Source organism: Marmota marmota, unplaced genomic scaffold, assembly GCF_001458135.2.
Source record: "Marmota marmota marmota unplaced genomic scaffold, marMar, whole genome shotgun sequence".
NCBI lineage: Eukaryota > Metazoa > Chordata > Mammalia > Rodentia > Sciuridae > Marmota > Marmota marmota.
In genome coordinates this window covers 60,037,400-60,064,856 of record NW_026000037.1, presented here as the reverse complement: position 1 = coordinate 60,064,856, position 27,457 = coordinate 60,037,400, and the positions used below count along the sequence as shown (strand labels likewise).

General features: G+C 34.6%; 1 protein-coding gene across 1 annotated transcript in view; it reads left to right on the top strand.

Annotated features, from left to right (window-relative positions):
* The window catches only part of Sp3 (Sp3 transcription factor), a 53,692-nt gene extending 34,757 nt beyond the window's left edge, over positions 1-18,935 (top strand). Inside the window, exons 4-6 of the mRNA XM_048811968.1 lie at positions 7,564-7,756; positions 13,465-13,661; positions 17,172-18,935. Of these exons, the coding sequence (XP_048667925.1) occupies positions 7,564-7,756; positions 13,465-13,661; positions 17,172-17,488 (707 nt within the window). The 3' untranslated portion in view covers positions 17,489-18,935. The remainder of the gene's footprint in view (positions 1-7,563; positions 7,757-13,464; positions 13,662-17,171) is intronic.
* The last annotated feature ends 8,522 nt before the right edge of the window (positions 18,936-27,457 follow it).

Below are 27,457 nucleotides of genomic sequence, written 5' to 3'. Positions count from 1 at the left end.
TTGTTTTTTATGTGACTCTTAATACCAACTGTATGTGCTTATGATACCCAAATTAATATTGGCAGGTCAGTTTGCTACTTGAACTCCATGCCCATCAACTGCCTGATTATTGTCTTTATTTGGGTATTTAATAGGCATTTCAAAATGTTCATACCCCAAAATAATCCTCTAGTTGGCTTCCTTCCTTACAACTTTCTACCTACATTCTGTCCTATTTCAGTTAACAGCAACTCCCTATTTTTAGTTATTCAGGACAAAAACCTTTAAGTATCTTTTTAACTTCTTTCTCCCCACCTCATAAAATAACTTATTACCAAATCTGTTAGCAGATATCTTTGACTACAGTTATTTCCTGACTCATTCTAATACCTCCTCATCAGCACCCTAGTTTTAGACCATCATTATCTTGTGCTTTAATAACTACAGCAACCTCCCTATTTAATCAGTATTTTAAAATTTTTTATTTCATTTTATTTTTTATTTTAATCCCTCTTCATGCCAAGTAGCAGGGATTATAGGTGTTGCGCCCCAACACTCAGCTACTTGAACTAGTATCCTTGTTTTTGCCTTTGCCTCCCATAGCCTCCATGATTCTGGATTTATTTTAGTAAAATTTAGTTCAAATTATATCACTCCTCAATCCCTCCTTGGCTTTCCTTAGGATAAAATGTAAAGTCCTTATAATGATCCCGAAAGTAATTCACATTGGCTTGTAACATATGATTCTATTCTCTCTTTACCTTCCATTTTATACCTCTGTGATCTTATGCTTCTATACTTACATATTCAGGCCATTTTAGCTAGCCATACAACCTGCTTCACTTTTCTCTGAATACACCAAACTTAAGACAACTTGCTTTTCTTTCTGCTAATCACATTTGGTCTATTACCTTCTTTAGGTCAGATGTCACCACATTAGTCCCCTCTATTTAAAATAGCCAATACTGGCTGGGTGCAGTGGTGCCGGCTTGTAATTGCTGTGGCTCTGAAGGGAAGCAGGCTGAGGCAGGAGGATTGCGAGTTCAAAACCAGCCTTGGAGAGACGCTAAGCAACTCAGTGAGACCCTGTCTCTAAATAAAATACAAAATAGGGCTGGGGATGTGATTCAGGGGTTGAGTGCCCCTGAGTTCAAACCCCGGTACCCCCAAAATAAAAAAAAAAGCCACTACTGTCTGGGCACAGTGGTAATTTATTGCAGGGGTTGAGGTGGTAGGAATACGAATTTGAGGTTAGTTTGTGTAACATAGTGAGACCCTGTCTAAAAAATGAAAAAATAAAAAGAATGACAACTACCACTTTCCTTCCATTTCCTATTCTTTCTTGTCCAAAAGCACTTTTTCCCCCAAAACAATTAATCATTGCCTAAGTACTGTGTATTTGTTTATTTATTCTGTCTTCTTTTTTAGCAAGCTGACTTGCTAAAGTCATGAACTTATTAACTGCTTTCTCCTTAGAATGTAGAACTGTGAGTGGGGTTGCTCTTAGATCTGTTGAGAATAATATTATATTCTAAACTTCAAACTGAACTTCATTTTGGCAGCATGGTCATTTTTAAATTTTTAGTGTTGTTCATACTTCAACAAAAGAAATTGTATCTTAACAATTCCTAAGTTACCTATATTTTAATATAAAATGTTTTATTTAGGATAGTCTTCATATTGAAGCATATATCCAGAAAATCTACAGATCATTTTGTATAATTTGATGATTTTACAGAAGAACACACAGTTCAGAAAGTTGATTCCAGATCATGAAATATATATTACCAACCAAGAAATATTTCTTTTCAGTATCTCTCTCAGAAGTAGAAAGTCACCACTCTTCTATCACCACAAAGTCCTCTATCCCCTCTCTGAAAAAGTTAACCTTTTTATAAGTTCTCAATAGAATTAAAAGGAAGGTACAGATATATCACATATATCCCCTACTCCCACACATGCATAGCTTCCTCAATTATCAACATCTTCCATTAGAGTGGTATGTTATACTTGATAAACCTACAATGACACGTCATTATCACCCAAAGCTCATACTCTGCATACTCTTGGTGTTTTACAGTCTGTGATTTTGGGTAAATAAATAACATATATTTACCATTATAGTATCATATTGAGTATTATCACTCCCCTAAAGTTCCTCTTGCCCTACCTATTCGTCCTTCCCTATTCCCTGGCAAACACTGATTTTTATTTTGTTTTTTATTTTATTTTACTGTCTTTAGAGCTTTTGCATTTTCACAGCATTTTAGTTGGAGCCATTGCCTATTCTGAGTTTTCAATTAGTTATAGTTGGACACAATACCTTTTTATATAAATGGAATTCCTAATTTACAAAAATCATGTGATCTTATTGTATAGGGGGAAATATACATGTATTTTTTAATGTGTATATATTTAAATAGAATATGTATATAGATTTGACATCCTTTGTTCAAAATTAGAGTCACTCTTATCATTGCATGTTAAGTTGTTAATTTTCATTATTTTAGCATGTTGCATTATACAGATGAATACATCATGTTTTTTCATTTCAATACTAGTGGATATAATCTGGTTATGGATAATGTTGTGATTTTTATACATTCTTTGGTGTCATATATGCATTTCTGTTGGATATATCCTTAGGAGTGAAAGTATTTGGACCATAATTGTATAGATAGATTCAGTGTTAGAAGATATGGATTATGGATGAAAGAGTTTCCAGTGTGATTCTGCTAATTTACATAACTACCAGCAGTGTAGGATCCTAGTGTCATTGGCTTTACTTCTTTTCCAACAATTGAAAGTTATCTATTTAGAAGTTTTTAGTCATTTTGGTATAATGTAGTAATATCTCATTGTGAATTACATTTTTATTTCCCTAGTAATGATGATGTTCAGTCCTTTTCATACTTTTATGGGCCATTTTGATGCATTATTATTTTCCTTTCTCCTTATCCAGCAGATCTCAGAATTATTAAGTACCATTGAGGACACTAATACAGCACAGTTAGAAAATGATTTCTTCTAATCTACATAAAGAAATTGAAGAAGATGTAAACTTGATTGACTAATACTGAAAACTTAAGGTTCAGGTTGAGTATCCCTTACCAAAATGTTTGAGACCAGAAGTGTTTCAGATTTGGGAGTTTTTTGGATCTCTTTATATTTGCATAGGTGTTACCACTTGAGCATCCCAAATCTAAAATCCTCCAAATCTGAAACTTTTTGGATTTTGGAGCACTAAAGATTTTTACAGTTTAGGTAGGGATGTTCATCCTGTATTTGTCTTAAATTGGCATGCATTTGACAAAGGGGAAGTATTAAGGACATTAATTTATGATTAGAATTTTTAAATAAAGCCCAAATGTATATGAGTAAATACAGTGATTGGAAATTGTTGGTAATACTTGATGGGCAATAATTTATTGTCTTTAGTGAGCACTTTGTGGTCCTGTTTATAGGAGTTGATTCTTAATCTTTTATATATTTATTTATTTATTGGTACCAGCGGTAAAACCCAGGGGCACTTAACCACTGAGCCACACCCCCAGCCCTTTTTTATATTTTATTTAGAGAGGAGAGGGTCTCTCTACTTTGCTTTAGGGCTTTGCTAAGTTGCTGAGTCTGGCTTTGAACTTTTTTTTTTTTAAAACATTTATTTTTTAGTTAGACACAATATTTGCACAAAAAGAAGTAGACACAAAGTTTTCCTAAGTAGATCATTACCAGTATTGGAAATTCTTCCTTAAAGAAGGTTAGTTCATTTTAGTCAGATTGTATTTTCTGAGCATTATTGAGCAAAGCATTTGTTATGTAGGGAGATATAGGGACAAATAAATGTAATTAATTCTACCATAAACATGTATAAAGGGAAATGACTTTTGATCTGTCTTGAAGGAGAGATAGAGGCTACTTAGATGAAGAGCAAAAAAACTGGAGAGCAGTGTAGTCAAAAGGAATAATTCATATAAGGAAAAAATGCTGAGAATTGCAGTTTTTTTAATATTTGAAGTTGGAAGAGCAGGGTGGAGCCAGATTGAATACCGAGTTAATGAGACTGGACTTGATCCTGTTGAAACTAGAGGAATAGTGCAAGTGTTCAATCAGGAAAGTAATGCAATAAAATTCTTATTTAGAAGAAAATTTGGGAAGCTGAGTAGAAGGGGGATTGAAGATGAGAGCCTGGGGATGGACTAATAGGGCTTACTTGAAGTTGATAGTTGGAGTAGGTAGGTTGATGCAGGGAGATATTTTTAAATTGGTGCATATTAATTATACAGAATATTGGGTTTCATTGTGGCATATTTGTACATGCACATTAGCATACTTTGCTCAGTTTTATTGTTCAGTTCTTCCCCTTCCTTTTTTTCCATCCCGCCACTCCACCTCACCTTGCTATTCTCCCTTCTATTTTCATGAGATTCCTTTTCCAAAGATTTTTTTTTGGGTGGACAAGATTGTTCAGTTTGGACTTAAGTTCTTTTTGCCTATGGTTTATCCAGATGCAGTAAGAAAGAAAACTTAAGTTTGAGTATTCATTTCTATGACTCATTCTTCAAACATGTTCTTTGTAGGTTTCTGTAATAACAAGAATGTCCTAAAATATCTTCGTCTCCTCAGTGAGGTTGTGTTTCATTCTTTCCCATCTCATCAATTGCTCTTTTGTTCCCTATGCTTGTCTTTAATTCTTCTTATATAGGTCCTGTCCAGACAGTTTCTTCATCCATTCTTTTCCGTAGGGGGCAGGAGGCTGGGGATTGAACCCAGGGTGTTTTCTTTTTTATTTTGAGACAAGGTCTCACTGAATTGTTTAGGGCCTAAGTTATCAACTAACTTAACTTGGGATCCTCTTGCCTAGGCTTCCTAAGTTGTTGGGATTTCAGGTATGTTGCGTGGCTCTTTATCCATTCTTTTTCTTTCTTTCTTTTTTGAACCCAGGGATTTTTAACCACTGAGCTATATACCCAGCCCTTTTTTATTTTGAGATGGGGTCTTGCTAAATTGCTTAGGACCTCACTGAAGTTTGCAAGTGTCATTTGTTCACCCCCACCCCCACCATGCTGAGCTCTTTACCCATTCTTTTTTTGGTGGGTGGGGGTACCAGGGATTGAACTCAGGGGTACTCAACACTGAGCCAAATCTCCCAGCCCTATTTGTATTTTATTTAAAGTCAGGGTATCACTGAATTGCTTAGTGCCTTATTTTTGTTGAGGCTGGCTTTGAACTCTCATCCTCCTGCCTCAGTCTCCTGAGCCACTGGGATTATAGACATGTGCCACTGCGCCGGGGTCTTTATATCCATTTTTGTTATTATTTTGCCTCCCTTTTCCCTACCTTCTTATCACAAATGATGTTAAATAAAAAGAAGATTGTAAAAAAAACTAAAATGAGTAGCTTTTAAAATATTTGATAAGATTTCTCATTTTATGGACTTAAATATCCAGAACTATATATGTGATAACCTATGTTCATCTTGTAAAGGCTAGTACTGGACAATATTTGTGCAGTCTTTTGTTATAATAATACTATTGAGTACCTGATTATAAAGTAACATAGGTTAAGGTTTACTTACATAGTATATGGAAGGACTTTTGTTCATATCTGATTCCCACTTAATCCTTTCACTGGGAACATAGAAACAGCAGGTTAGAGCTATTCAATTGGGCCTTAATTCCTAGCCATCAAATAAAATTCATTCTATATCTGGGCACATAGTTCTTGAGCCACATCCCCAGTCCTCCTTTCTTTCTTGAAACACATTCTTTCCTTTTATTTACCATATTTTCTTGGCTGCTTCCTTCTCATCCCTTAAATGTTTGTGTTCCTTATAGCTCACCTTCTATCCTCATTCTCATAGTGCCTGAGTGATATAAACTACGGTGGATGGACTCAGTAGCATAGTGAGAATTCCCAACTATGTATCTCTAGCATATACCTCTTTCTGTGCTCTAAACCTGTAAGACTAGTTTCTTTACTTCTGTATATCTCAAATAGTTAAAACTCAATGATCGAATTAACAACTGTCCCTCTCCATCTGGACCTTATCTAGTATTAGTTCCTATTTCACCATCTACTTAGTTGCCTAGGCCAAAATCTTTCATCTAATTCCCCCCCTTGATTTTTGGAGTGGTTATTCTGGTTTAAAAAAAAATAGTTTAAACCTGTTTGATGCAGTTTTTTTTTTATTGTTGATTATATGTTCTAATTTTTATTAATGTAAAGTCAAGTTATTTGATAGGGGTTTTTTTGGTGGGTGGGGGACGGTGCTGGAGTTTGAACCCAGGTCCTCAAATGCACTAAGCACATGATCTTCTATTGAGCTACATTAAAAATGTGCAGGAATTTGTTTTATTAAAGGAGGTTAATTCAGTGTTCTAAATCATCATTTTTTTTAAAAAAAATCAGTTTTCTGAGATGAAAAAAAACTTGATTAGTTCTCTTACTTTCACTTAGAAAATGATGTTGTATTATTACAGCATTATTGTATAATAGTCATTTCTGCTGAGAAAGTAACACAGCTTCCTGCCATATCCATTCTTCAATTATTGCATGCTCATTTTGTCCCCAGGATGGTAAAACTTCTCAAATAGAAACTGTCTCTTATTGCTATATGTCCTTCTTATAGTAATGTTGTGGACATTATAGATCATTTTAGTAATGGTTGACTTTTTTTTTTTTTTGTACCAGGGATTGAACGCAGGGACTCTCAACCATTGAGCCACACCCCCAGCCCTATTTTTTGTTGTTGTTGTTGTTTTTAAGACAGAGTCTCACTGAGTTGCTTAGTGCCTCACTTTTGCTAAGGCTGGCTGGCTTTGAACTCGAAATCATCCTGCCTCAGCCTCCTGAGCTGCTGGGATTACAGGTGTGTGCCACTGCGCCTGGTAGTAATGGTTGACTTTTTTTTTTCTTTAAATATTTTTTAGTTTGTAGATAACACACACAGGGGCTGGGGATGTGGCTCAAGCAGTAGCGCGCTCGCCTGGCATGCGTGTGGCCCGGGTTCGATCCTCAGCGCCACGTACAAACAAAGATAACACACACAGTATCTTTATCTTTATGTGATGCTGAGGATTGAACCCAGTGCCTCACACATGCCAGGCAGGCGCTTGACCAATAAGCTACAGCCTTAGCCCTTAATGGTTGACTTTTAAAGCTTAAGTTTGTAAGCAACAGTTTCAAGTGAATGCTGCCTTTTGCATTCCATATATTACCTACAGATAGGCAGAATAGATATAAACTGTGAGATTATAGATGTAAATTATGAGAGATTAAAGGCATTAGAATTTGTTTCGTTTTACATTGATCACTGGATTTATTGACCAATAAACTCTTAACTGAAGTTTCACTCTTATTGAATTCTTTAAAAAGTAAGCTGTCCTGCTGGCTTTATTCCCATTTTTGGTTTATCTTTGCTATTTAGAATAAAATTGTTTTGAAAACAATAAGCCAGGAGGAACAAAGACTTACTTTTTTGTTTTGTTTAGTTTTTACCTAATATTGAGTTAGAGAAGTTTAGCTCTCATGCTTTCTTTCAGGGCCAGTGGGCTGCTTCTCATTTGCATTTGTTTTTTTCTTTAGATATTAGGATCAAGGAAGAAGAACCTGATCCTGAAGAGTGGCAGCTCAGTGGTGATTCTACATTGAATACCAATGATCTAACACACTTAAGAGTACAGGTGGTAGATGAAGAAGGGGACCAACAACATCAAGAAGGAAAAAGACTTCGGAGGGTAGCTTGCACCTGTCCCAACTGTAAAGAAGGCGGTGGGAGGTATGCATACATGAACCATACTCCTTATGTTTTTGTTTTTGTGTTTGTTTGTTTTTAAGAGTACTAATATCACCACCCCAAATTTTTAAAATATCGTATGCCATGTCACTTAATTTGGAAAATTATTCATTACATGATCATTTTTGGGTGTGTGACTGTAAAAGACTGTGATATAAATTAGAAAATAAAAATATGAAATTGAATTTTCAGATATGAATGCCTTTAAAACTAAAATTATGTAGTTTTTTAAAAACAATGTAACAGATGCAATTTTATTGGCCCATATTAGAAATAATACTGTTAGCAGACTAGCAATGGGTTTTGCTTAAATACAGATTAAAAAAATTCTTGAGTATTACAGTTACATAAAAATATTGTTTTTATTAGAAAATTCAGAAATAGCTGATAAGCACAAACATTTTCATTTTCAACAGAAATGGGAATAAATGGCCTGATTGGGGGGGTGGATTTTTTTTAGTATTTCAAGTCAGTTTTTTTTTTTTAACTAAATACTAAGACAATAACATGACAGGAATAAACTCAAACCATTAGTATTTGTGTCAGATGTTAAGCTTATTGACTAAGAGACTGTGACTCATTTTTAAACAACACCTCAAATAATTGATGTAGCAATGTTGAAGATGATGCATAAATTATGCATCAGGTCAACTTTTGAGAAAGAGAAAACTTGGATAGCAGTATTGTTATCAGGCAAGATGGGATTAAGGTTTAAAGCTTCAAGTGGACAGACATGGATATATTTCTTGTTAATAATATCAAGTTTCCATCAAACAGATTTAATATTCATAGTACTTTTTTCTATAGCTTTGAAATACATGAGCAAAAACTGGTAGAACTGTAAAGCTATACTGAACAATTTCTTGGTCATAGTGAAAGGTCTTAACACCCACTACTGTTAAGTACAGTTTAAGTGACAAAATATACTGTAAAATAGAAGGGTGTATATAAATATATGCAGTTTATCTGACAAGATCAACTTTCTCTGCCTTTTTGGATTGGTCTTATTAGCTGATTTGTACACTGGCCAGCCCATTTGCAATACTACTACAACTGCTGCTATTACTACTACTACTAATAGCTAATATCTGCTAACATTGTGAACTTAATATATTCCAGTATGTCTTATAAGTGAGCTATAGAGAAGAACAAACAAATACTTACTCCAAAGATTTTGCCATTATACTACTATCTATAGAGTGAATCTGCTTTTGCATTATATCCTTAGGTGTTTGCATTTATTGTAATCAGTTGTTTTAAATTTATTTGTTCAAAAAAATTCTTGTTAGGCAATAACTTCTGAAATTCTTATTTTAGAGAACTTATGAAAATCAAATCTAATTGTAGACCTAGGCCTGGCCTGTTTCATTTGTTCTTTAAAGTAAAAATCTTTTAATTAATTGCTATGTGCTAAACTAACATATATTCCTAAAAATTCAGCAATATAGAATAATATTTTTAAAACTCCAAAATCCTAACCTACTTTAATATTAACCACTATAGCACTTTGTTATGTATCCTTTCAGATATTACATGTATTTTAACGTAGAATCATTATCTCCTCACTGTTTTATTTGTCTCTTCTTATTTTGAAAACTTTGTCACCATATTTCCAAGTCTAGTTTGTATCATTTTTATGTCTGAAGTATTCTATTGCATGATGTGTAATAATTTAGTATTTTCTTTTGTTGGGGCTTGTCATAATCCTCACATAGGTCTTTGCAAATTTGTCTGATTATCTCATTAGTATAAATTGGCAGAACTAGAATTGCTGGGTCAAAGAATTTTCTGCTAGAAAGGCTGAATCAATTTCAACTCCCACCAGCGTTGTATTAGAATATCTGCATTTTCACATCCTGACCAACACTGGATTTTGTTATTATATTTATATATATATATGTTGTAGATGGACACAATGCCATTATTTTATTTGTTTATTTATATTTGGTGCTGAGGATCAAATCCAGGGCCTTGTGCAAGCGAGGCAAGCGCTCTATCACTGAGCTACAACCCCAGTCCCAAACACTGGATTTTAATCATATTTTTTAACCTTTTAAAGCTGACATGTGAAAATAATATCAGTATTGTTTTACTTGGCGAGGTTGAACATTTTTTTGGTTGTTACTTTGCCATTTAAAAATTTCTTGTGAATTGTTTGTCTTTTGTGAATCTTTTAATTTGTGTATTAACTGTCATGTGCATATATTTTTTGCCGGTTTTATATTGCCTTCAGCTTTATGTCGATAGTTTGCAGAACGCATTGTTATATATAAGTAGTTCCATCGTATGGTTGACAGACTTTTTTTTAAACACAAAATTTAAATTGGTCAGTGTTTTATTAGATTCCTTGTTATCATGTGTTAAAAGCCCGAGAATTAGAAAAATATTCACTCGCTTTTTTCTAGGACAATTTTTACTTTGTTTTAAAAAATAGCTTCCTGTAAGTAATAAAAATCAAGGTTCTTAAGAAGAAAACTATATTGTCTATTAAAACTCATTTGAACAATATACAACTAGTGTGTGTGTGTGTGTGTGTGTGTGTGTATGAGATAGGAACACTTGTATAAATTGCAATTGTTGCATCTAATTAGTAGAAGCACTAACATATAGTAAGTCCAAAATATTTCATAACATTCTGCAAGGAAGAGAAGTGGCATGTAAGATTTAAAAAAAAAAAAAAATTGGCCCTTTTTTTCCCAGTCATTTTCTTAAAATTTTTTTTAAAAGAATACGAGCAAGATGGCATTTTTTGAGAGTTAATTTCATTCATCTTTAGAGAACTGAGTTTTGTTTCCCTTTTTGAGCAAGGTGTAAAAATAATAAAAACATATTCATTTAGCCAATATTTATTGAGCAGAACCAACCTTGAGAAACACCAGTAGAGGAGACATCTTGATTGTAATAAAGTAATGTAGAATTCTAAAGACATTATTATTGTGTAGGTTTTGTATGCATTAAAGCCTTGATCCATATTTTTTAAGTTAATTTGTAAAATTTGTTTTGTCAGCATTTAGTTTGTCTTGTTTTCTCCCACCCTAACCAAGAGAAACTAGATTTATTCAACTTTTCTTAACTCCACCCAGAATTTTGCATTATTTATTCTGTGTGGTCATTAAATCACTATGCACTTACGAATAGAAACTTAAAATTGTTAGTTTTTTAGGTTATCTAATAGGTGCTAGTGGCTATATAATAGGTATTAGTGGTATCTAATTATGTGTCAGTCAAGAAGAAGAGTTATAAGCCGGGCACAATGGCACACGCCTGTAATCCCAGTGGCTCAGGAGGCCGAGATAGGAGGATCGTGAGTTCAAAGCCAGCCTCAGCAACTGCGAGGCTGCAAAGGAATCAGTGAGACCCTGTCTCTAAATAAAATAGAAAATAGGGCTGAGGATATGGTTCAGTGTTCAAGTGCTCCTGAGTTCAGTCACCCTCCCCCGCAAAAAAGATGTGTGAATCTTTTCTTTGTTGAGAAATTCACTTCAGTCCTTTTCCCTTCCATCATAGGACATGGCAAAAATTCATATCTAGTATATTTAGATCTTAATCTTGAATCAAATACCCCCACCTTTTCTTTTTTGTGGTGCTTGCGATTGAACCCAGCACTTCATACATGTTAGTCAAGTGCTGTACTGCCGAGCTACAGCCCTAGCCTCAAATTTCCTTTTGAAGTGGAAACTTGGACTTGAATGTTGAGCATTTCCCTTAAATTATAGTATTTATGTATGACTGTGCTCCATTTTTTTCTTTCTTAGATAGATACTGATCCCATTTTAAACAGTGAATATTTCTCTTATGATTCAATTGAAACATCTTTCCCTACTAATTTTTTGGTTTTTTGAGAACCCAAATTTGTTGTGTTGAGTTGTTAGATTCTTAGGCTTTGTTAGTGCTCCCAGGCTAAATTTTGCTGAGTTTGTGAAATAACACTTTTGAGTTTATAAAAAGCACATTGATTCACCTAAGTGGTAATCTTAGAGGAGAGGCAAGAGGTCATGAATATACAAGTGAACTGAATTGGGTTGTCTGTGAAATTGCTATGGTGAACACAATACGTAAAATTGGTTTGTACACTACTAGCCACAAACATTGCTGTTTTTCTTAGGGCTATTAAGGATAAAGCAAATTTTTAAGAAGCTGAATGAAATGGAAACAATCAAACTTTGGCATTGCAAGTGAGCCAGAAAAACCTTTCACTCAGAAACCCAGCTCTTTGAAGAGAGTTGTAGAAAATGGGGGTGGACTGGAGCAGGAACTAGAATTGTGTTAGATTATGACATCCTTGCCCTTGAGACAACAGCATGACTCCTCCTTGTCTTTACTTATGCTATTCCTCTGCCTGGAATGCCTTCCCTTCTTTCTATCTAAATCCTACCCACCTCCTCCACGAAGTCTTCTCTAACTACTGGAGCCCACATTGATGTCTCCCTGTTCAGAACACCTATGGCACCTAACAGCCAGCACTGCACCGTTTAGCACTGTTTGTCCTATGGCAATTTCACATGCTACTGAGTGTGAGTACATTAAAATATAAATGTGGGGAAATATGCATTTTTCCAGTAAAATTTGAGAAACAATAGGTGTATTGTATACAGGAGGATTTATAGGATATGGAAAGTTTATAGGCTACACCTAGACTGTGAGATTGGGGGAGGAGGGCAGATGGGGGATTAAATATACTGTTAAATCTCAGAGAAACATTGCGAAGTTTATACAATGTGATTTTGGTAATTGTTGTGTCCAAAACGTCATGTTAAAAAAAAAAACTACAATTTTAATAACAGCTTGATTTTTGTTGTAGACTTTAATACTGTCCCTATAATAGTTCTGGAATCAAAAAAGTTTAGATGCCTCTGTTCACTCATCAAAGCACATGTCTCCCAAACTCTGTTGTTGGTATCAAATACTGAAATGTAATGTCAAATTTATATGACATGGAAAAGATGTTATTTTGTTATCCCTTATGTATTATTTTGGATACCTTTGCATAATTTATGGCAGAAGTAATTTAACTGTAAAAGTAATTTTGATTTCATTGAATGATGTGAGTTAAGACCATAGCTTTAGTTAAATTTAAAAAAAATCAAAAAAGCTTTGTCCAAAGTTAACATATATATAAAGTGTAGCTATTCAAATATTTTAAAAATATGCTTAAATCGCGTTGATTTATTTGAATAAATATGCTTAAATCATGTTAATTTATTTACAGTCTTCTTAAACTACCTATATTCTTTTTAATCATGCCCATGCTCAGTTAAATTTGTGCATTTGTATTTTGGTTTAAATATTTAAAAAATTATCTGACATGACATGACTATTTTAATAATAACAGTTTCCCATACAATTAATTGAATTGGGCCTATGCCTAGTATTTGAGAATTGATTTCGACAGACTAGTAAAGAGCTTTACTGTATATTCATGTATATTCATAATTACATAATTCTTGAGTATATTTACATTTGGAAAGCAATCGTTAATTCTGAAATAAAGTTAACATGTAAAACATGTTTAAAATATATAAATTTTTATTTAAAGAGATAAAAATAGTTTTGATTTCTGATTTCATGTTGATAATGTCTTCTTTTTGAAACGCAACATGAGGATGGATATATGATATAAATGGTAATGTCCATTTGAATACTTTCATATAAGTGTATATTATTCTGTGTGTGTGTGTTTTTTTTTTTAGAGGTACCAATCTTGGGAAAAAGAAGCAACACATTTGTCATATACCAGGATGTGGTAAAGTCTATGGGAAGACCTCACATCTGAGAGCGCATCTGCGTTGGCATTCTGGAGAGCGCCCTTTTATTTGTAACTGGATGTTCTGTGGCAAAAGATTTACTCGAAGTGATGAATTACAGAGGCACAGAAGGACACATACAGGTTAATGATATTTTATATTTGATTTTTTTTTATGCGTTTGTGTGCTGGGGATTGATCCAAGGACCTTGCATATACTAAACGTACACTATACCCTGAGCTTTACCCCCATTCCCTCTAATATTTGCTGAATTTAATGTTGATGACTAATTATATCACAGTTTTACCTTCAGTAACACTAATATAAAAACATTAATTCTAAAGAATAAGCCAATGTGAACTATCTTATAAAACTAAGTTTTATTTTATGAAGATTTTGGTTAGCTTTTGTTGACATTGTAGAATATTTTAAGATCTACCTATTTTGTTCATTTTAAATTGGTTACTTTTACTCTTGATCCATCTTGTTGTTCTTTCCTCCTAACACTGTAGCAAAGAGTAAACCTTTTCTTCTATTAAATTTGGGTATTTCACCATTCCTATTAGTAATTTATCTTGAGGTAAGGGAAAGACATTCCACTGAAGAATACCCAAGGCATTGTTGAGGTTGAAATTCTCCTTTGATTTTTTAAAAAATTTTCTTATTGGTATATTGTAGTTATACATAATAGTGGGATTTATTATGCCATATTTGTACATGAACATTATTTGGTTGTTTTTACATAGCATTATGTGATTGTTACATGAGGTAGACCCCAGGACTGATCCAAGCTGAAGTCTAATGTACTAATAATTTAGAGATAGTTTCCTCTTGCTACCATGTAAAAATTACATGATCAATGTATTTATTTAAGCTGGGGCTGTAGCTCATTGACAGAGTACTTGCCTAGCACGTGTGAAGCATTGGGTTCGATCCTTAGCACCACATAAAAATAAATAAAATAGAGGCATGCTGTCCATATAAAACTAAAAAAAAAAAAAATTTAAAGCATTCATTCATCAGTCTATGATCAACATTAAAGAATTGGAAAATAGATACTGTTACACAATTTTTAGAGAGTTTAGGAAAAAAAAGCATGGTGAAATGGAGAGCAATGTTGGATTAAGTCTGCAACATCTGGATTCCAATCTAAGTTCTCTAGTAGATAAGCAAATAAACTGTCCCTGTTTCTGCTTTATGCTTTTTACTTTGACTTTAGATACTATATAAAACAATCAGTGAAGTATAAAGCATTACACATATTAGATATTCTACTTCTATATCTTTCATTAGGTACTAGTCAGATAAGATTAACTTGCAACAAACAGTATATGAAAATAGAAGCCAGGCCTGGTGACACACGCTTGTAATCCCAATTTCTTTTGAGGGTGAGACAGGAAGATTTTGAGTTCACAGCCAGCCTCAGCAATTTAGTGGGACCCTGTCTTTAAATAAAATACCAAAAAGGGGGTAGGGGTAGCTGGGGATTCCCTGGTACCCCTCCACCCCAAAAAAAGGTAGATAGTGAAAAGATTTTATATTATAGTTTGTGCTATTGGATATTCTCAGAAGGAAAGATAATTATTGCTTGATATATAAAGGCATCCTTGGGTAGTAAACCTTAAAACTTTTCTTTATTGCAATTTGGTCAGTAAGTTTTAAAAGGAAATAATGTAAATGGAGGAAAAAGTCTATGATCAAATAAGTGGGTTAAAGAGGATACAAATACCTACAAGGGAGTACTTCTTAGAATTTTTAAATTGAAAGCTAAATGAACATCATATGTCTTTAATGGATGGTATAATATGTATTAAGTTTTCCCAACCTCATTTGATCATTGTGCTATTTGTTGTGGAACATCTCTTATGACTGATCTTCAAAAAAAATATTGGGAAGTATTTTTCTAAAAAATGGTGGTGTGTTGATAGAAGTAAGAGCATGAGTGAAGTTTAAAGTTTTTACATAAACTATTTCTGTTATGTAGGATTGAGGCATGTTATAGAAGGACCTGTAAAGGCAATGGAGCATCTGAACTGTTGGGTTATCTTGAAGTTACCCTTGCATTACATATCATTTAGTACAAAGATGAAGTTTTATAGTGTAATATTTGGGAAAATGAGTCTGATGTTTTATTGGCTTGGAGAAGGTAAGACTAGGAGGTTATTGCGTCGTGGTTAATGCATTAGGGCTAATATGGACTTACCTAGAGTAAAGGTACAGAAATGGAAGCTAGGTAAACCTTGTTGGGGGTGGGGGTGTACTAGAGATTGAACTCAGATGTGCTTTATCACTGAGCCACATTCCCATCCCTTTTCTTTCTTTCTTTCTTTTTTTTAATTTTTATTTTTTAGTTGTAGTTGGACACAATACCTTTATTTTATTTATTTTTATGTGGTGCTGAGGATCAAACCCAGCATCTCACAAGTGCTAGCGAGTGCTCTACCTCTGAGCCACAATCCCAGCCCTCATTTTTTTTTTTTTTATTTTGAGATAGGGTCTCACTAAGTTACTTAGGGAAGTGCTAAGGCCAGCCTTCAACTTGCAATCCTCTTGCCTCAGCCTTCCAAACTGCTGGGATTGCATGGTGCTGAGGATCGAACCCAGGTTCTCGTACCTGCAAGGCGAGTGCTCTGCTGCTGAGCCACAACACCCAGCCCCACTAAAACATTTTTATTTATTTATTTTTATGCGGTGCTGAGGATCGAACCCAGGGCCTTGCATGTGCGAGGCGATCGCTCTACCTCTGAGCCATAATCCCAACCCCCCCCCCACTAAAACATTTTTGAAGAAAGAAATTAAGAAACTGTTTACTAGATTTATTGATTGATTTCACTCTTGATTCCTTTTAGGTTCCCCTTTGTCTTCTCTTTCATAACCCTCTTATGTAGTAGGTTATTGATATAGTAGAAACTCAATCTGTCTTTTGTATTAAGTATTCTTGCTAGAAAGTAAATTTAGGCATCATTTATTAATACCTTTAAAATCTTGGTATATCAAGCTGATATTGGTTATTCCAACTGAAACCATGTCAGGTAGCCATCTCCATTATTCTTGATACTACTCAATCTTTTTGAGCCTAAAGCTTACACATCTTTGCTTTACTCTGGAAGTGCTCAGTGTTGTTACTTGAGTTCATATTTAAGAGTTGAAAGTTTAGTATTGTGGATATGAAAAGAAGTGTGTTACATATGGATGATTGTGTTTATTAGCTGGTTTCTATTTCTTTCACCTTGATTGTTTCCAAACAAAGGTTAAATAGTATTGAACCCAGGACCTTGTGCACTCTACCACTGAGCTACGTTAAATTGCCCAGGCTGGCCTCGAATTTGTGGTCTTCCTGACTCAACCTCTAAAGTCACAGGGACTACAGGCTTTAACCAGAGGTGTTTCAAATCAAAATATTATTATAGTTTATTAGTCTCTCATATAATATGTTTGAGGATTGCTTTTCATCCAGAAGTAAAGATGGAATTAATTTTGGAGAGATATTCAATAAGAGGAATCTTGAGGAAGCAGCTCATGAAACTAATACAATTTTAGTAGATCCCTGCTTTTCACCCTCAACCATCAGTTTTGGCTTTAAGAGAGAATTCTATCTGACTATTTGAGATTGAATTTTTAAAACTAAGTAACAATTTTTTTTTTCTTAACAGGTGAGAAGAAATTTGTTTGTCCAGAATGTTCAAAACGTTTTATGAGAAGTGACCACCTTGCCAAACATATTAAAACACATCAAAACAAAAAAGTTATTCACTCTAGCAGTACAGTGCTAGCCTCTGTGGAAGCTGGGCGAGATGATACTTTGATAACTGCAGGAGGAACAACACTTATCCTTGCAAATATTCAACAAGGTTCTGTTTCAGGGATAGGAACTGTTAATACTTCTGCCACCAGCAATCAGGATATCCTTACCAACACTGAAATACCTTTACAGCTTGTGACAGTTTCTGGAAATGAGACAATGGAGTAAATATTACACAAATACTTATTCATTGTGGTTATTTTTATACAGTAGTGAGAAGAATATTGTTCCTAAGTTCTTAGATATCTTTTTATTGATGTGCAAAAATTTTTGGATTGACAGTAACTTGGTTATACATGACACTGAAATGCCTTACTTTGTATGATATTCCATAGTATATTAAAAATGGTAAAATTGCATGGGTTTTGTAGGTACTTTTGGAATCTAGAAGAAATGAAATTTTACCAAGTTATATAAAGAGAAAATTGAATTTAACAATGCGAATGGTAGTCTAACCAAATGCATCAATCCTGTGTGGTTTAGTGTAAAAATGAGAACATGTTGGTATTTATCTATTGTAAGATAAAAAAAAAAAAGTTGGTGGGTGAAAGAAATCATGTTATGATAAAAATTTTTGTAATTTTCTTGATGACTGGAATTTTTATTATGCATAACTGACAAATCAAGTTTCCAAGCAAATGTTACATAGTGTAGGCTTTACTTAGCTTATCAATTTGTCATTTTGAAGCTAATTATTTTAATTAGGTTAACTATGTACAATATTTTAAGCATTACTCTTGTAAGATTTTGAAAACTACATTTTAACATGGAACTCTAGGGATAGTCACCTTTTAAATCCTGTTGAAAAGCCATGTTTAAGATTTAATTTGCCAAAATAATGTCTTGTTAATATTCTTTCAATAACGAAGTTGGGCAATATAACCAATGTTTAAAAAAAGTTTAAAATGTATAGGTTGAGGCATTTGGGTGGTAAGAAAATGTTATAGTGAATTAGCCCTTTTCTTGAATATTGGAGGACCAAAAAAAAAAAAAATGAAAGAAAAATAAATAAGGTGTATTGCGTCTTAGCGGTGATTTTTATCCAATCTTGTTTCCAAAAACCATGTCTGCCAGGGCCTTAAAAGCCATCATGTAAATTACCAGTAAAGTATAACATATGCAAACATAACAAAATCACTTCCATAGTGACAATACTCCAACTATATGGATATTAGTCATAGAAAACTAGACATTTTATGATATTTTTTTAAGTTTTTTTGTTTGTTTGTTTTGTCTAGGTAGTCAGTCTGCACTTAAATATCAACCATTTTCCTTTTTTTTTGCTTCTTCCCTTAAAATTTATATGTATCCAATACATTTAATTGAGAAACGTATGTTTTTTATTATGCTGTATTTTCTTTTTATTTTTTAATTATTGTTTATATTTTCAATTAAAAATGTACAAAATAAAGTTACATTGCTGGTCTTGTAAGAGCTATACAATTTTCCTAAATGTATACCTATAACTGCAGCAGTTCACCTATTTCAGAAATTTGGAATTCTGTTCATTTGTTATCTTTAAGACCACCTCAGATTTAAAGGCTACCTTATTGTACGTTTCAAGTGTATTATAACAGTGTGGTAGTTAATAAAACACTATTTTTTTTTCTTTTGAGTTTGTTGTTGTATTCCTATGCATTTAAAATATTGTAGTGGTACGGGATAAGAAAATTTGTGTCTTATTTTTTAACTTAGCCATTTTCAGATGCTTGATTTTAGACACTGAAATTGTAAACAGGTATATTTATTTAAGAAGCGTTGTGTAGAAAATTAAATTGGCAATTTAATTTTTCACCTAAGAATGACTTTGTTAAATTTTAAAAAACCTTATTAACCCTTAGCCTATGTGAATTCATATTAGTTTTATCAATTCCATTTGCAACCTCTTTTGTTTCCCCTTTAAAGCAGTACATTTTTTTAAAGAAGCACTGAACATAATTCAACTGTAATCCAGGTTTAGATACAGTTTAATAATAGTTCATTTCCAAAATAAAAGCTATCATAAGTGAAGCCATGAAATTTCCTAACACTTGATTTTAATACATTGCACTAATTTTCTAAAACAACTCTTGAGTAACCAATATTTATAATAGATGGAATATTTATGAAAAATCTGCCATTAGGTATATTTTTGTGTGTACATATTTGTATATATAGAACCCAGGCGATTATATGAACGAGGAAATAAGAGTCTGTATATCGTGTCTTAACACCAGAACTAGAGTGCAGGGTGTGAAACTTTTCCAAAGTATGGGGTCTGGAAAAGGAGCAGACATCTTGTTTCAAAAGCCAAAAGCTTTCTCAGGACTGAAGTAAAAATCTTAACTGCCATAGAGAAAGGGAAGCTTTTCTGGCTTTAATTGTTCAGAAAGTGCAGAATCCCTGAGATAGGAAGGGAATGATAGGTTTTCCCAAAGGAAGATTGTTAAAGCAGTGCATTTAAAACAACAACAATAACAAAAACTTATTTTTAGTTGTAGTTGAACACAATACCTTTATTTCATTTGTTTATTTTTATGTGGCGCCGAGGGTCAAACCCAGGGCCTTGCACATGCTAGGCTAGCGCTCTACCACTGAGCCACAACCCAGCCCTATTTTGTATTTTACTTAGAGACACAGTCTCCCTGAGTTGCTTCGTCCTCACTTCGTGCCTGGCTTTGAACTCTGGATTCTCCTGTTTCAGCCTTGTTTGTTACATTTTTAAATGCATAGGAAAACCCTAAACACATAAATTAAACGTGGACAATTTTTCCAAATACGTAACTAAAAGCAGGTGATAGAGATAATGGAATTTGATTGATTTGAAGTTAAAAGGATTAGAATTTGAATCTTTAAATCCCTTTAGATAATTTTTAGAGTCTTTTATTTTAATATTTATTTTTAGTTGTAGGAGGACACAATACCTTTATTTTATTTCTATGTGGTGCTGAGGGTCAAACCCAGTGCGTCATGCATGCTAGGTGAGTGTTCTACCTCCGAGATACAACCCAGCACATAGGGTCATTTTTTAATATTTAAGATTGTATGAAGATGATTATTCACTTAAACTGTCCCTTGAGTCAGGAGATTAAACCCTTTTAGAATGATAGTAGAGTTGTTTCTAAATAATAATGGAATTTTATATTATTTATAGAGCATGTGATCCAAGAATTTCCAAACATAATTTAGATCTAAACTCAACAAAGAAAAATACTCTTGAAAATTATTTAGTTTTGAGGTTTTGTTAGTATCCTTTAATATATTATTGATTTTAGATTTTTTCCTAACAAAGTAGTTTAGTCTTAAGTGATTTTAAATATTTTTCTATTTTTTAAAAAAGTTGAATATCTTCTAGATATGTAATATTGGAAGAATTATTCTAAGGTAATTTTTTTCTATTAAAAAAGTGTTTAGTGTATATGAGTATTTAACAACTTGTAGTAGTTCACTAGTGAACTATTCCTCTATGAACCAAAAGAAAATACCACTTAAGAGCATCTCATTTTCTGTAGATTGATACTTAAGAGCTTTGAAAAGTGACTCGGTTAACAAAAAATACACAAGATCTTTCAGCGAGATACACTTGTAAATAACTTTGGCCTTTGAAACAGTGAAAATGTTTAAAAATATTTTAAAACATTCAGATAAGTTGAAGCCATGTCATAGAATTAGTTCTTAACCAGTATTGTTCAAACATCAGAAAATACTGGAGAGCTTTTGTCTGTAAATTCATATGTTTGGCCTCATTTTTTAAAAAATTCTTCTTAGATATTCATGACTATAATAGAGTATATTGACATACTAAGTGGAGTATGACTTACTCTAATTAGGGTCACATTCTTGTTGTAGATGATGTAGTTTCACTGGTGGTGTATTCCTATAGGAACATAGGAAAGTTATGTTCAATACATTCCACTGTCATCTGTTCCCATCTCCCCTCTCTTCCCTTCATTCTCCTTTGTCTAATCAATGAACTTACACTCTCCACCCCCCCCCCCCCCCCCCCCCCCCCNTTGTGTTAGCATTTGGTTATCAGAACATTGGGCCTCTGGTTTGGGGGGATTGGCTTATTTTACTTAACACGACAGTCTCCAGTTCCATCCCATTTGCTAGCAAATGTCATAATTTCATCATACTTTATGAGTAATATTCTTTAGTGTACATACACCTCATATTTTTTTTTTATCCATTCATCTGTTAAAGGGCACGTAGTTTGGTTCCATAGCTTAGCTATTGTGAATTGAGCTGCTGTAAACATTGACGTGGCTGCATCACTGTAGTATGCTGATTTTAAGTCCTTTGGGTATATGCCGAGGAGTGGGATAACTGGGTCAGATGGACATTCCAGGGGCTGTTTGATCCTCAGTGCCACATAAAAATACATATATTGTGTCCATGTATAACTAAAAAAAATTTTTTTTAAAGGTAGTTTCATTCCAAATTTTCTGAGGAAATCTCTAAGCTTTCCATAGTGGTTGTACTAATTTTTAGCATGCAATCCTACCAGCAACGTATGAATGTGCCTTTCCCTCCCACATCCTTGCCAACATTTATTGTTACTTGCATTCTTGATAATTGCCATTCTGACCAGAGTGAGATGGAATCTCAGTGTAGTTTTAATTTGCATTTCTCCTAATTGCTAGAGATGTTGAACATTTTTCACATTTGTTGACCATTTGTGTTTCTTCTATGATGTTTCTGTACAGTTTCTTTGCCCATTTTTTGATTGGGTTATTTGTTTTTTTTGGTGTTAGGTTCTTTGAGTTCTTTATATATCCTGGAGATTATATATCCTGCTCTATCTGAGGTGTAGGTGGCACAGATTTTCCCCCATTCTGTAGGCTCTGTTCATGTTCTTGATTGTTTCATTTGCTTTGAAGAACCTTTTTAGTTTGACACCATACTATTCTTTTTTGCGGGGTAGGGGCTGCCAGGGATTGAACTCAGGGACACTTAACCACTAAGCCACACCCCGAGCCCTTTTTTGTGTTTAAATAAAACACACAAGGTCTCAATGAGTTGCTTAGGGTCTAAGTTCCTGAAGCTGGCTGGCCTTGAACTCATGATCATCCTACCTCAGCCTCCTAAGCCACTAGGATTACAGGCGTGTGCCAACATGCCTGGCCACTTATTAATTCTTGATTTTACTGCTTGCACTTTTGCAGTCTTGTTGAGGAAGTCGGTTCCTAAGTCGGCATGACAGAGAGTTGGCTGGCCTCATTCTTGACCTGCTGTTGGGGTGGTGTGTATATAATATTTTGAAACGTTTCCTCAGGTTGCTCTGGTAAAAACTCCTATGTTAGAATCACTTAAAATTGAGCAAGCATCTCTTTGGGATCTTAATTGTAGTTTATTCATAGTACTGCTTCCTCAGGATATTTAAATTTTTTTATTGTATTGAGCACTGTTTGAAATTTGAGATTGTTACATAAATGATTTTGGAATAACATTTGGTTTTTAAATTAAGATGACATGTTAGTCATGCTACTTGTAGACAATTTATTTTTCCGTTTAAAGTATATGAAGTTGGTAAAAATTGTTTTCTGTGTAAAAGAGTTGTTTCAGTATGCAGTATGTTTACAACTTAATGCTATGAATGAGTATTAAATCTTTAATTGACGAAGTATGAGACATTAGTTGATAGCTTAGGAACAGAATTTGATATTTTAGTGAACTCACTTTTATTTAGTGTTTTAGAGACACAAAGATTCAGAAATTGGCTTCTTGCTTTGTTCTGCTAAATTTGCATATAACCAAATATATTGTAAATATATACTTTTGGCAGATTTAATGGGCTGTAGAAAACTAAAAGGGAGAATCCTGCATGGAGAAGTCTGGGAAATGCAGGCAGAGTCACAGTTGCATGATAGGGGAATTTATGAGGGATGGGATGAAGATGGGAGAGGGACTGTCATTGCAAGGAGTTGAGAATGTAGTATTTATATCAATTGTAGCTAATTTTTTTGGCGGAGGGTAGGGGGAGAGCTTTTGCAGAAGAATTGAAGTCCAGAGTTTTCAAACACCATGGAATCTAGCTGCGCTAAGGACTAAACCTTCACACTGAAGGAACTGTTAAGAGAGAAGCACTCAGGGAGACCATAGTAAGTATCAAGGTTTTGCTGAACATCAAGTGCAATAAAGTTAAGTTGATGAAGAGCAAGGGAAGACTGCTGGTTTAGGCAATGACAAATTGCCTATTAATCTTTGTAAGCAGCTGAGTGGATAAAAGACTAGTCAGTTGCTGGGAGCCATTAGCCAAGTAGGTATGACAATTTCCTTGCCAGCATACCCCATGTTGCTTAGTGGAAGGACTCGTGGAAATAGGACATTTTGCAGTGACATTGCATGTAAGGTGACCTTGCTCAAGGACCAGGGTGGATCCGGGTTTAGGGCGTTCCCGGTTTAGGACAATCCGGGTTTAGGGTGGTTCCAGGTTTAAGGTTATTCCTGCTGAGAATAGGGCATATCCTGCTGCCTGAGTTCCCCTTGAGTTCTCACAGGATTCAGACAGTATTTTTTGGGAGACAGAAGCCCAGTGGGGGTGGATTTGGGCAGAGAACGTGGATTTCCCCAGAACGTGATTGTAGACGGCTGGTGTGAGTTCGGGAATAAAGAGTTGCTGTTTGAATCTACAAGCTGTGTGGTGGCTCGTGATTTTGTGCCCAGCCAGACTGCAGCAGTCAGTTGATGACATGGTTAGAAAAAGTCTATTTAGAGACAGCAGAGAACAGTATTGGTGAGAATATGGGCAGGTGACTGGCCAGATCAGGAATGAGGAAAAGATTTTTTGACAGTTGTATACTAATGGATACAGGGGAAATAAGTATAAAAATTAGAATGACAGTCCACCTAAAGGTAACTATTATAGTAGTTGAACTTAAAATCCATGTTTATTTGTTGTTGTAAAATAAAAACCTTTATTCTATGTATTAAAATGGTATTTAAAAACTGTAGCACCTGTAATCCCAGTGGATTGGGAGGCTGAGGCAGGAGGATCACAAGTTCAAAGCCAGCCTCAGCAACAGAGTAAGACCCTTTGTCAAAATAAAAAAAATAAGGGGCTAAGGTTATGGCTCAGTGGCATATGTGAGGCACTGGGTTTGGTCCTCAGCACCACATAAAAATAAATAAAGGCATTGTGTCCATCTATAACTAAAAAAAATTTTTTTTAAATAAATAAAAGGGCTGGGGATGTGCCTCAGTGATTAAGCACCCCTAGGTTCAATCCCTTTACAAAAAAACAAAAGTAGGGGTTTTCACTGTTGAACTACTGTTCATTCATTGATTTTCTCCTTCAAAATGAAAGGCAGTCTTAATGATTGCAATGTGAAAAGGACATTTAGAATCTAAATTGATAGTGATGTGTCTGAAGTGACTGCCTCATCAGGAAGGATGGAGAAAAAAGAAAGCACATAAAAGTGTCTTGAAGAAATTATGTCCTAATGCTACTTTAGCAGTTCTGAGAACCATCCAAAGCCTCTGCTTTAATTTTGATTGAAAGGTAAAATTTAGCATTTAATGGTTTAAGGTTGGAAAACATTAAGCTGGTGCAGCTTATGTCTCTAATGCCTAAGACTCCAATTAATACACAACAAATACAGAAAGTGTATTTAGAATACCTGTCCAATTTATGTTCCTTTTCTGAATATTATTTCCTGCTACCTTCAAGGAGGAACTTTTCAGATTGAACAAGGTGGATGGACATTGGTCAAAGTTGAGCCAATTAGATGATTTCTCCTAAGAATGTGGAATTGGGAAACATATCTTGAGGGGTCCTATTTGGAACATGCAAGTGAAGCAGGAAGAATAAAGCAAAGACAACTTAATCCTACCTCAGAAGAAAAAGAATGACTGCTTTGATTTCTGGCACTGCATTTTTTAGTTCCAATTTTTGTGCCTGTCTGCATTTCGTGCTCTGAGGTAATAAGAAAGCTTTGAAATTTACTGTAAGACTCCTCCACTTCATTTTTTCCTAAAAGAATTTAGGAGGCTATGTAATGCCAAGTAAACAACATCTGAAATGGTTCATTCCCATATAAAACACAATAGTTTGAAATAGTTGGTCACTTGGTCCATAGAAAATATCAAAAAGAAGCTGGGCACAGTGGCACATTCCTGTAATCCCAGAGCTCCAGAGGCTGAGGCAGGAAGATTTCGAGTTCAAAGTGAGACTCAGCAAATTAGTGAGGCTCAAATAACTTAGCAAGATAGAAAAAATAGCAAAATAGAAAAAAGGGCTGGCAAAGTTGCCCAGATCTTAAGTGCCCCTGGGTTCAATTCTTGGTACCAAAAAAAAAATACCAAAAAGAAAAGCAAGTCATGGTTAGTGCCAGATGAGTCAGCTTTAAATGAGAGAATTTAGTACAGAGCTTAGATGAATTAGAAAGGGTAAGCCTTACAGGACCAATAAAATGAAGAAAACTGTTAAGGCGAGGGGCTGGGAATGGGGCTCAGTGGCAGAGCTCTAGGTGGGTTCTGTTCTCAGTACCACATATAAATAAATACAATAAAAAGATCCATTGACAGCTAAAAAATTTTTAAGAAGCCAATACGACTTAGAGGTCCCTCTATAGTCTTTACACCCTCTTATCAGATGGCTATCCTGTGTTTGGTCTTAAGGAATATTGACCTTCTGGCAACATTATTCTTATTATCACACTACTACCTGTATATTTTGGACTTGGAATTGGCTTGTGCCTTCCTTCCCCCCACCCCCCACCTTTGGGTACGAGGAAATGAACACAGGGGCACTCCACCACTGAGCCACATCCCCAGCCCTCTTTTGTATTTTATTTAGATACAGGGTCTCACTGAGTTGCTTAGCACTTCACTGTTGCTGAGGCTGGCTTTGAACTCTCAATCCTCCTGTCTCAGCCTCCATAGCTGCTAGGCTTACAAGTGTGCACCCCTGCGCCCGGCCTATGTCTTACTTTTGATTGTGTATAACCAATTACTTAGTCCTTCCATACCTGATCATTTAAAAATTCTAAGTTTATTAATTGCATCTTCCTCATTTTTAATTCTTGGTAACTTTCTGTGACTTTTATTTTGATATATTTAGTAAAGGTAAAGGCTTTCACAAGATAACAATGATTAAGTACATAGGATTAGGATTTATACACATTTGGACTTGTATACTGCTTACTAGCTATGTGAAAGTGGGCTCTATCTTTCCACTCTGAACCTTGGTTTTCTACTGTATAAAATAGGGATGAGGGGCTGGGGATGTGGCTCAAGTGGTAGGGCACTTGCCTGGCATGCATGCGGCCCGGGTTCGATCCTCAGCACCACATACAAACAAAGATGTTGTGTCCGCCAAAAACTAAAAAATAAATATTAAAATTCTCTCTCTCTCAAAAAAAAAATAAAATAGGGATGATATGGGGCTGGAGTTGTAGCTCAGTGGTAGAGTGCTTGCCCCTCATGCATGAGGCCCTGGGTTTGATTCTCAGCACCACATATAAATAAATAAAGGTCCATCAGTAACTAATAAAAATATTTTTTTTTAAATTGATTATCAGGGACTGGGGATGTAGCTCAGTGGTAAAGCACTTACCTATGTGTGAGGCCCTGGGTTCAGTCTACAGCAAAACAAAATGGGTAAGCAAAATAAATAAAAATAATAAAGTGATATCAATAGGCATAACTAAACATTAATTAAAGCAGAAACATACATGTTTTTCTCACTAATTTCATCTTTTAATTCATTTAACCTTGCCCTGGTATAGTGCTGTCTGTCCTGACTTCTAGGATCTCCCCACACAGTTGGTGACTGTTTTGGATTGAATATTATGGAGAAGGCTTAAGCCCAGCTAGTTATTGCCCATGATGTCCATTTCGTCTAAGGGCTAGGTGTACAGGTTAGTGCACATGGTGGGTTGGTAGGTGTGAAATAGTATGATTTAAATTCTTATTTCCCTGTATTCTGGTGAGGTTGAGCATGGTTTCCTAAGTCCATAACCCATGTTTCTTCTGAAGTGAATTGCCTATCCTTTGCCTTTTTGCTTGTTTGGGTTATCTGCATTTTTGCATTGATTTTTAAACATTATTAATCAGTTCTTCACACATTATTTTAGAAGTGTATGTTCTAGTAAAATTTTTTCCCAGTCTGAGGTTTATCTTTTAGCTTTTTTTTTTTTTTTTTTTTTTTTTTTTGTA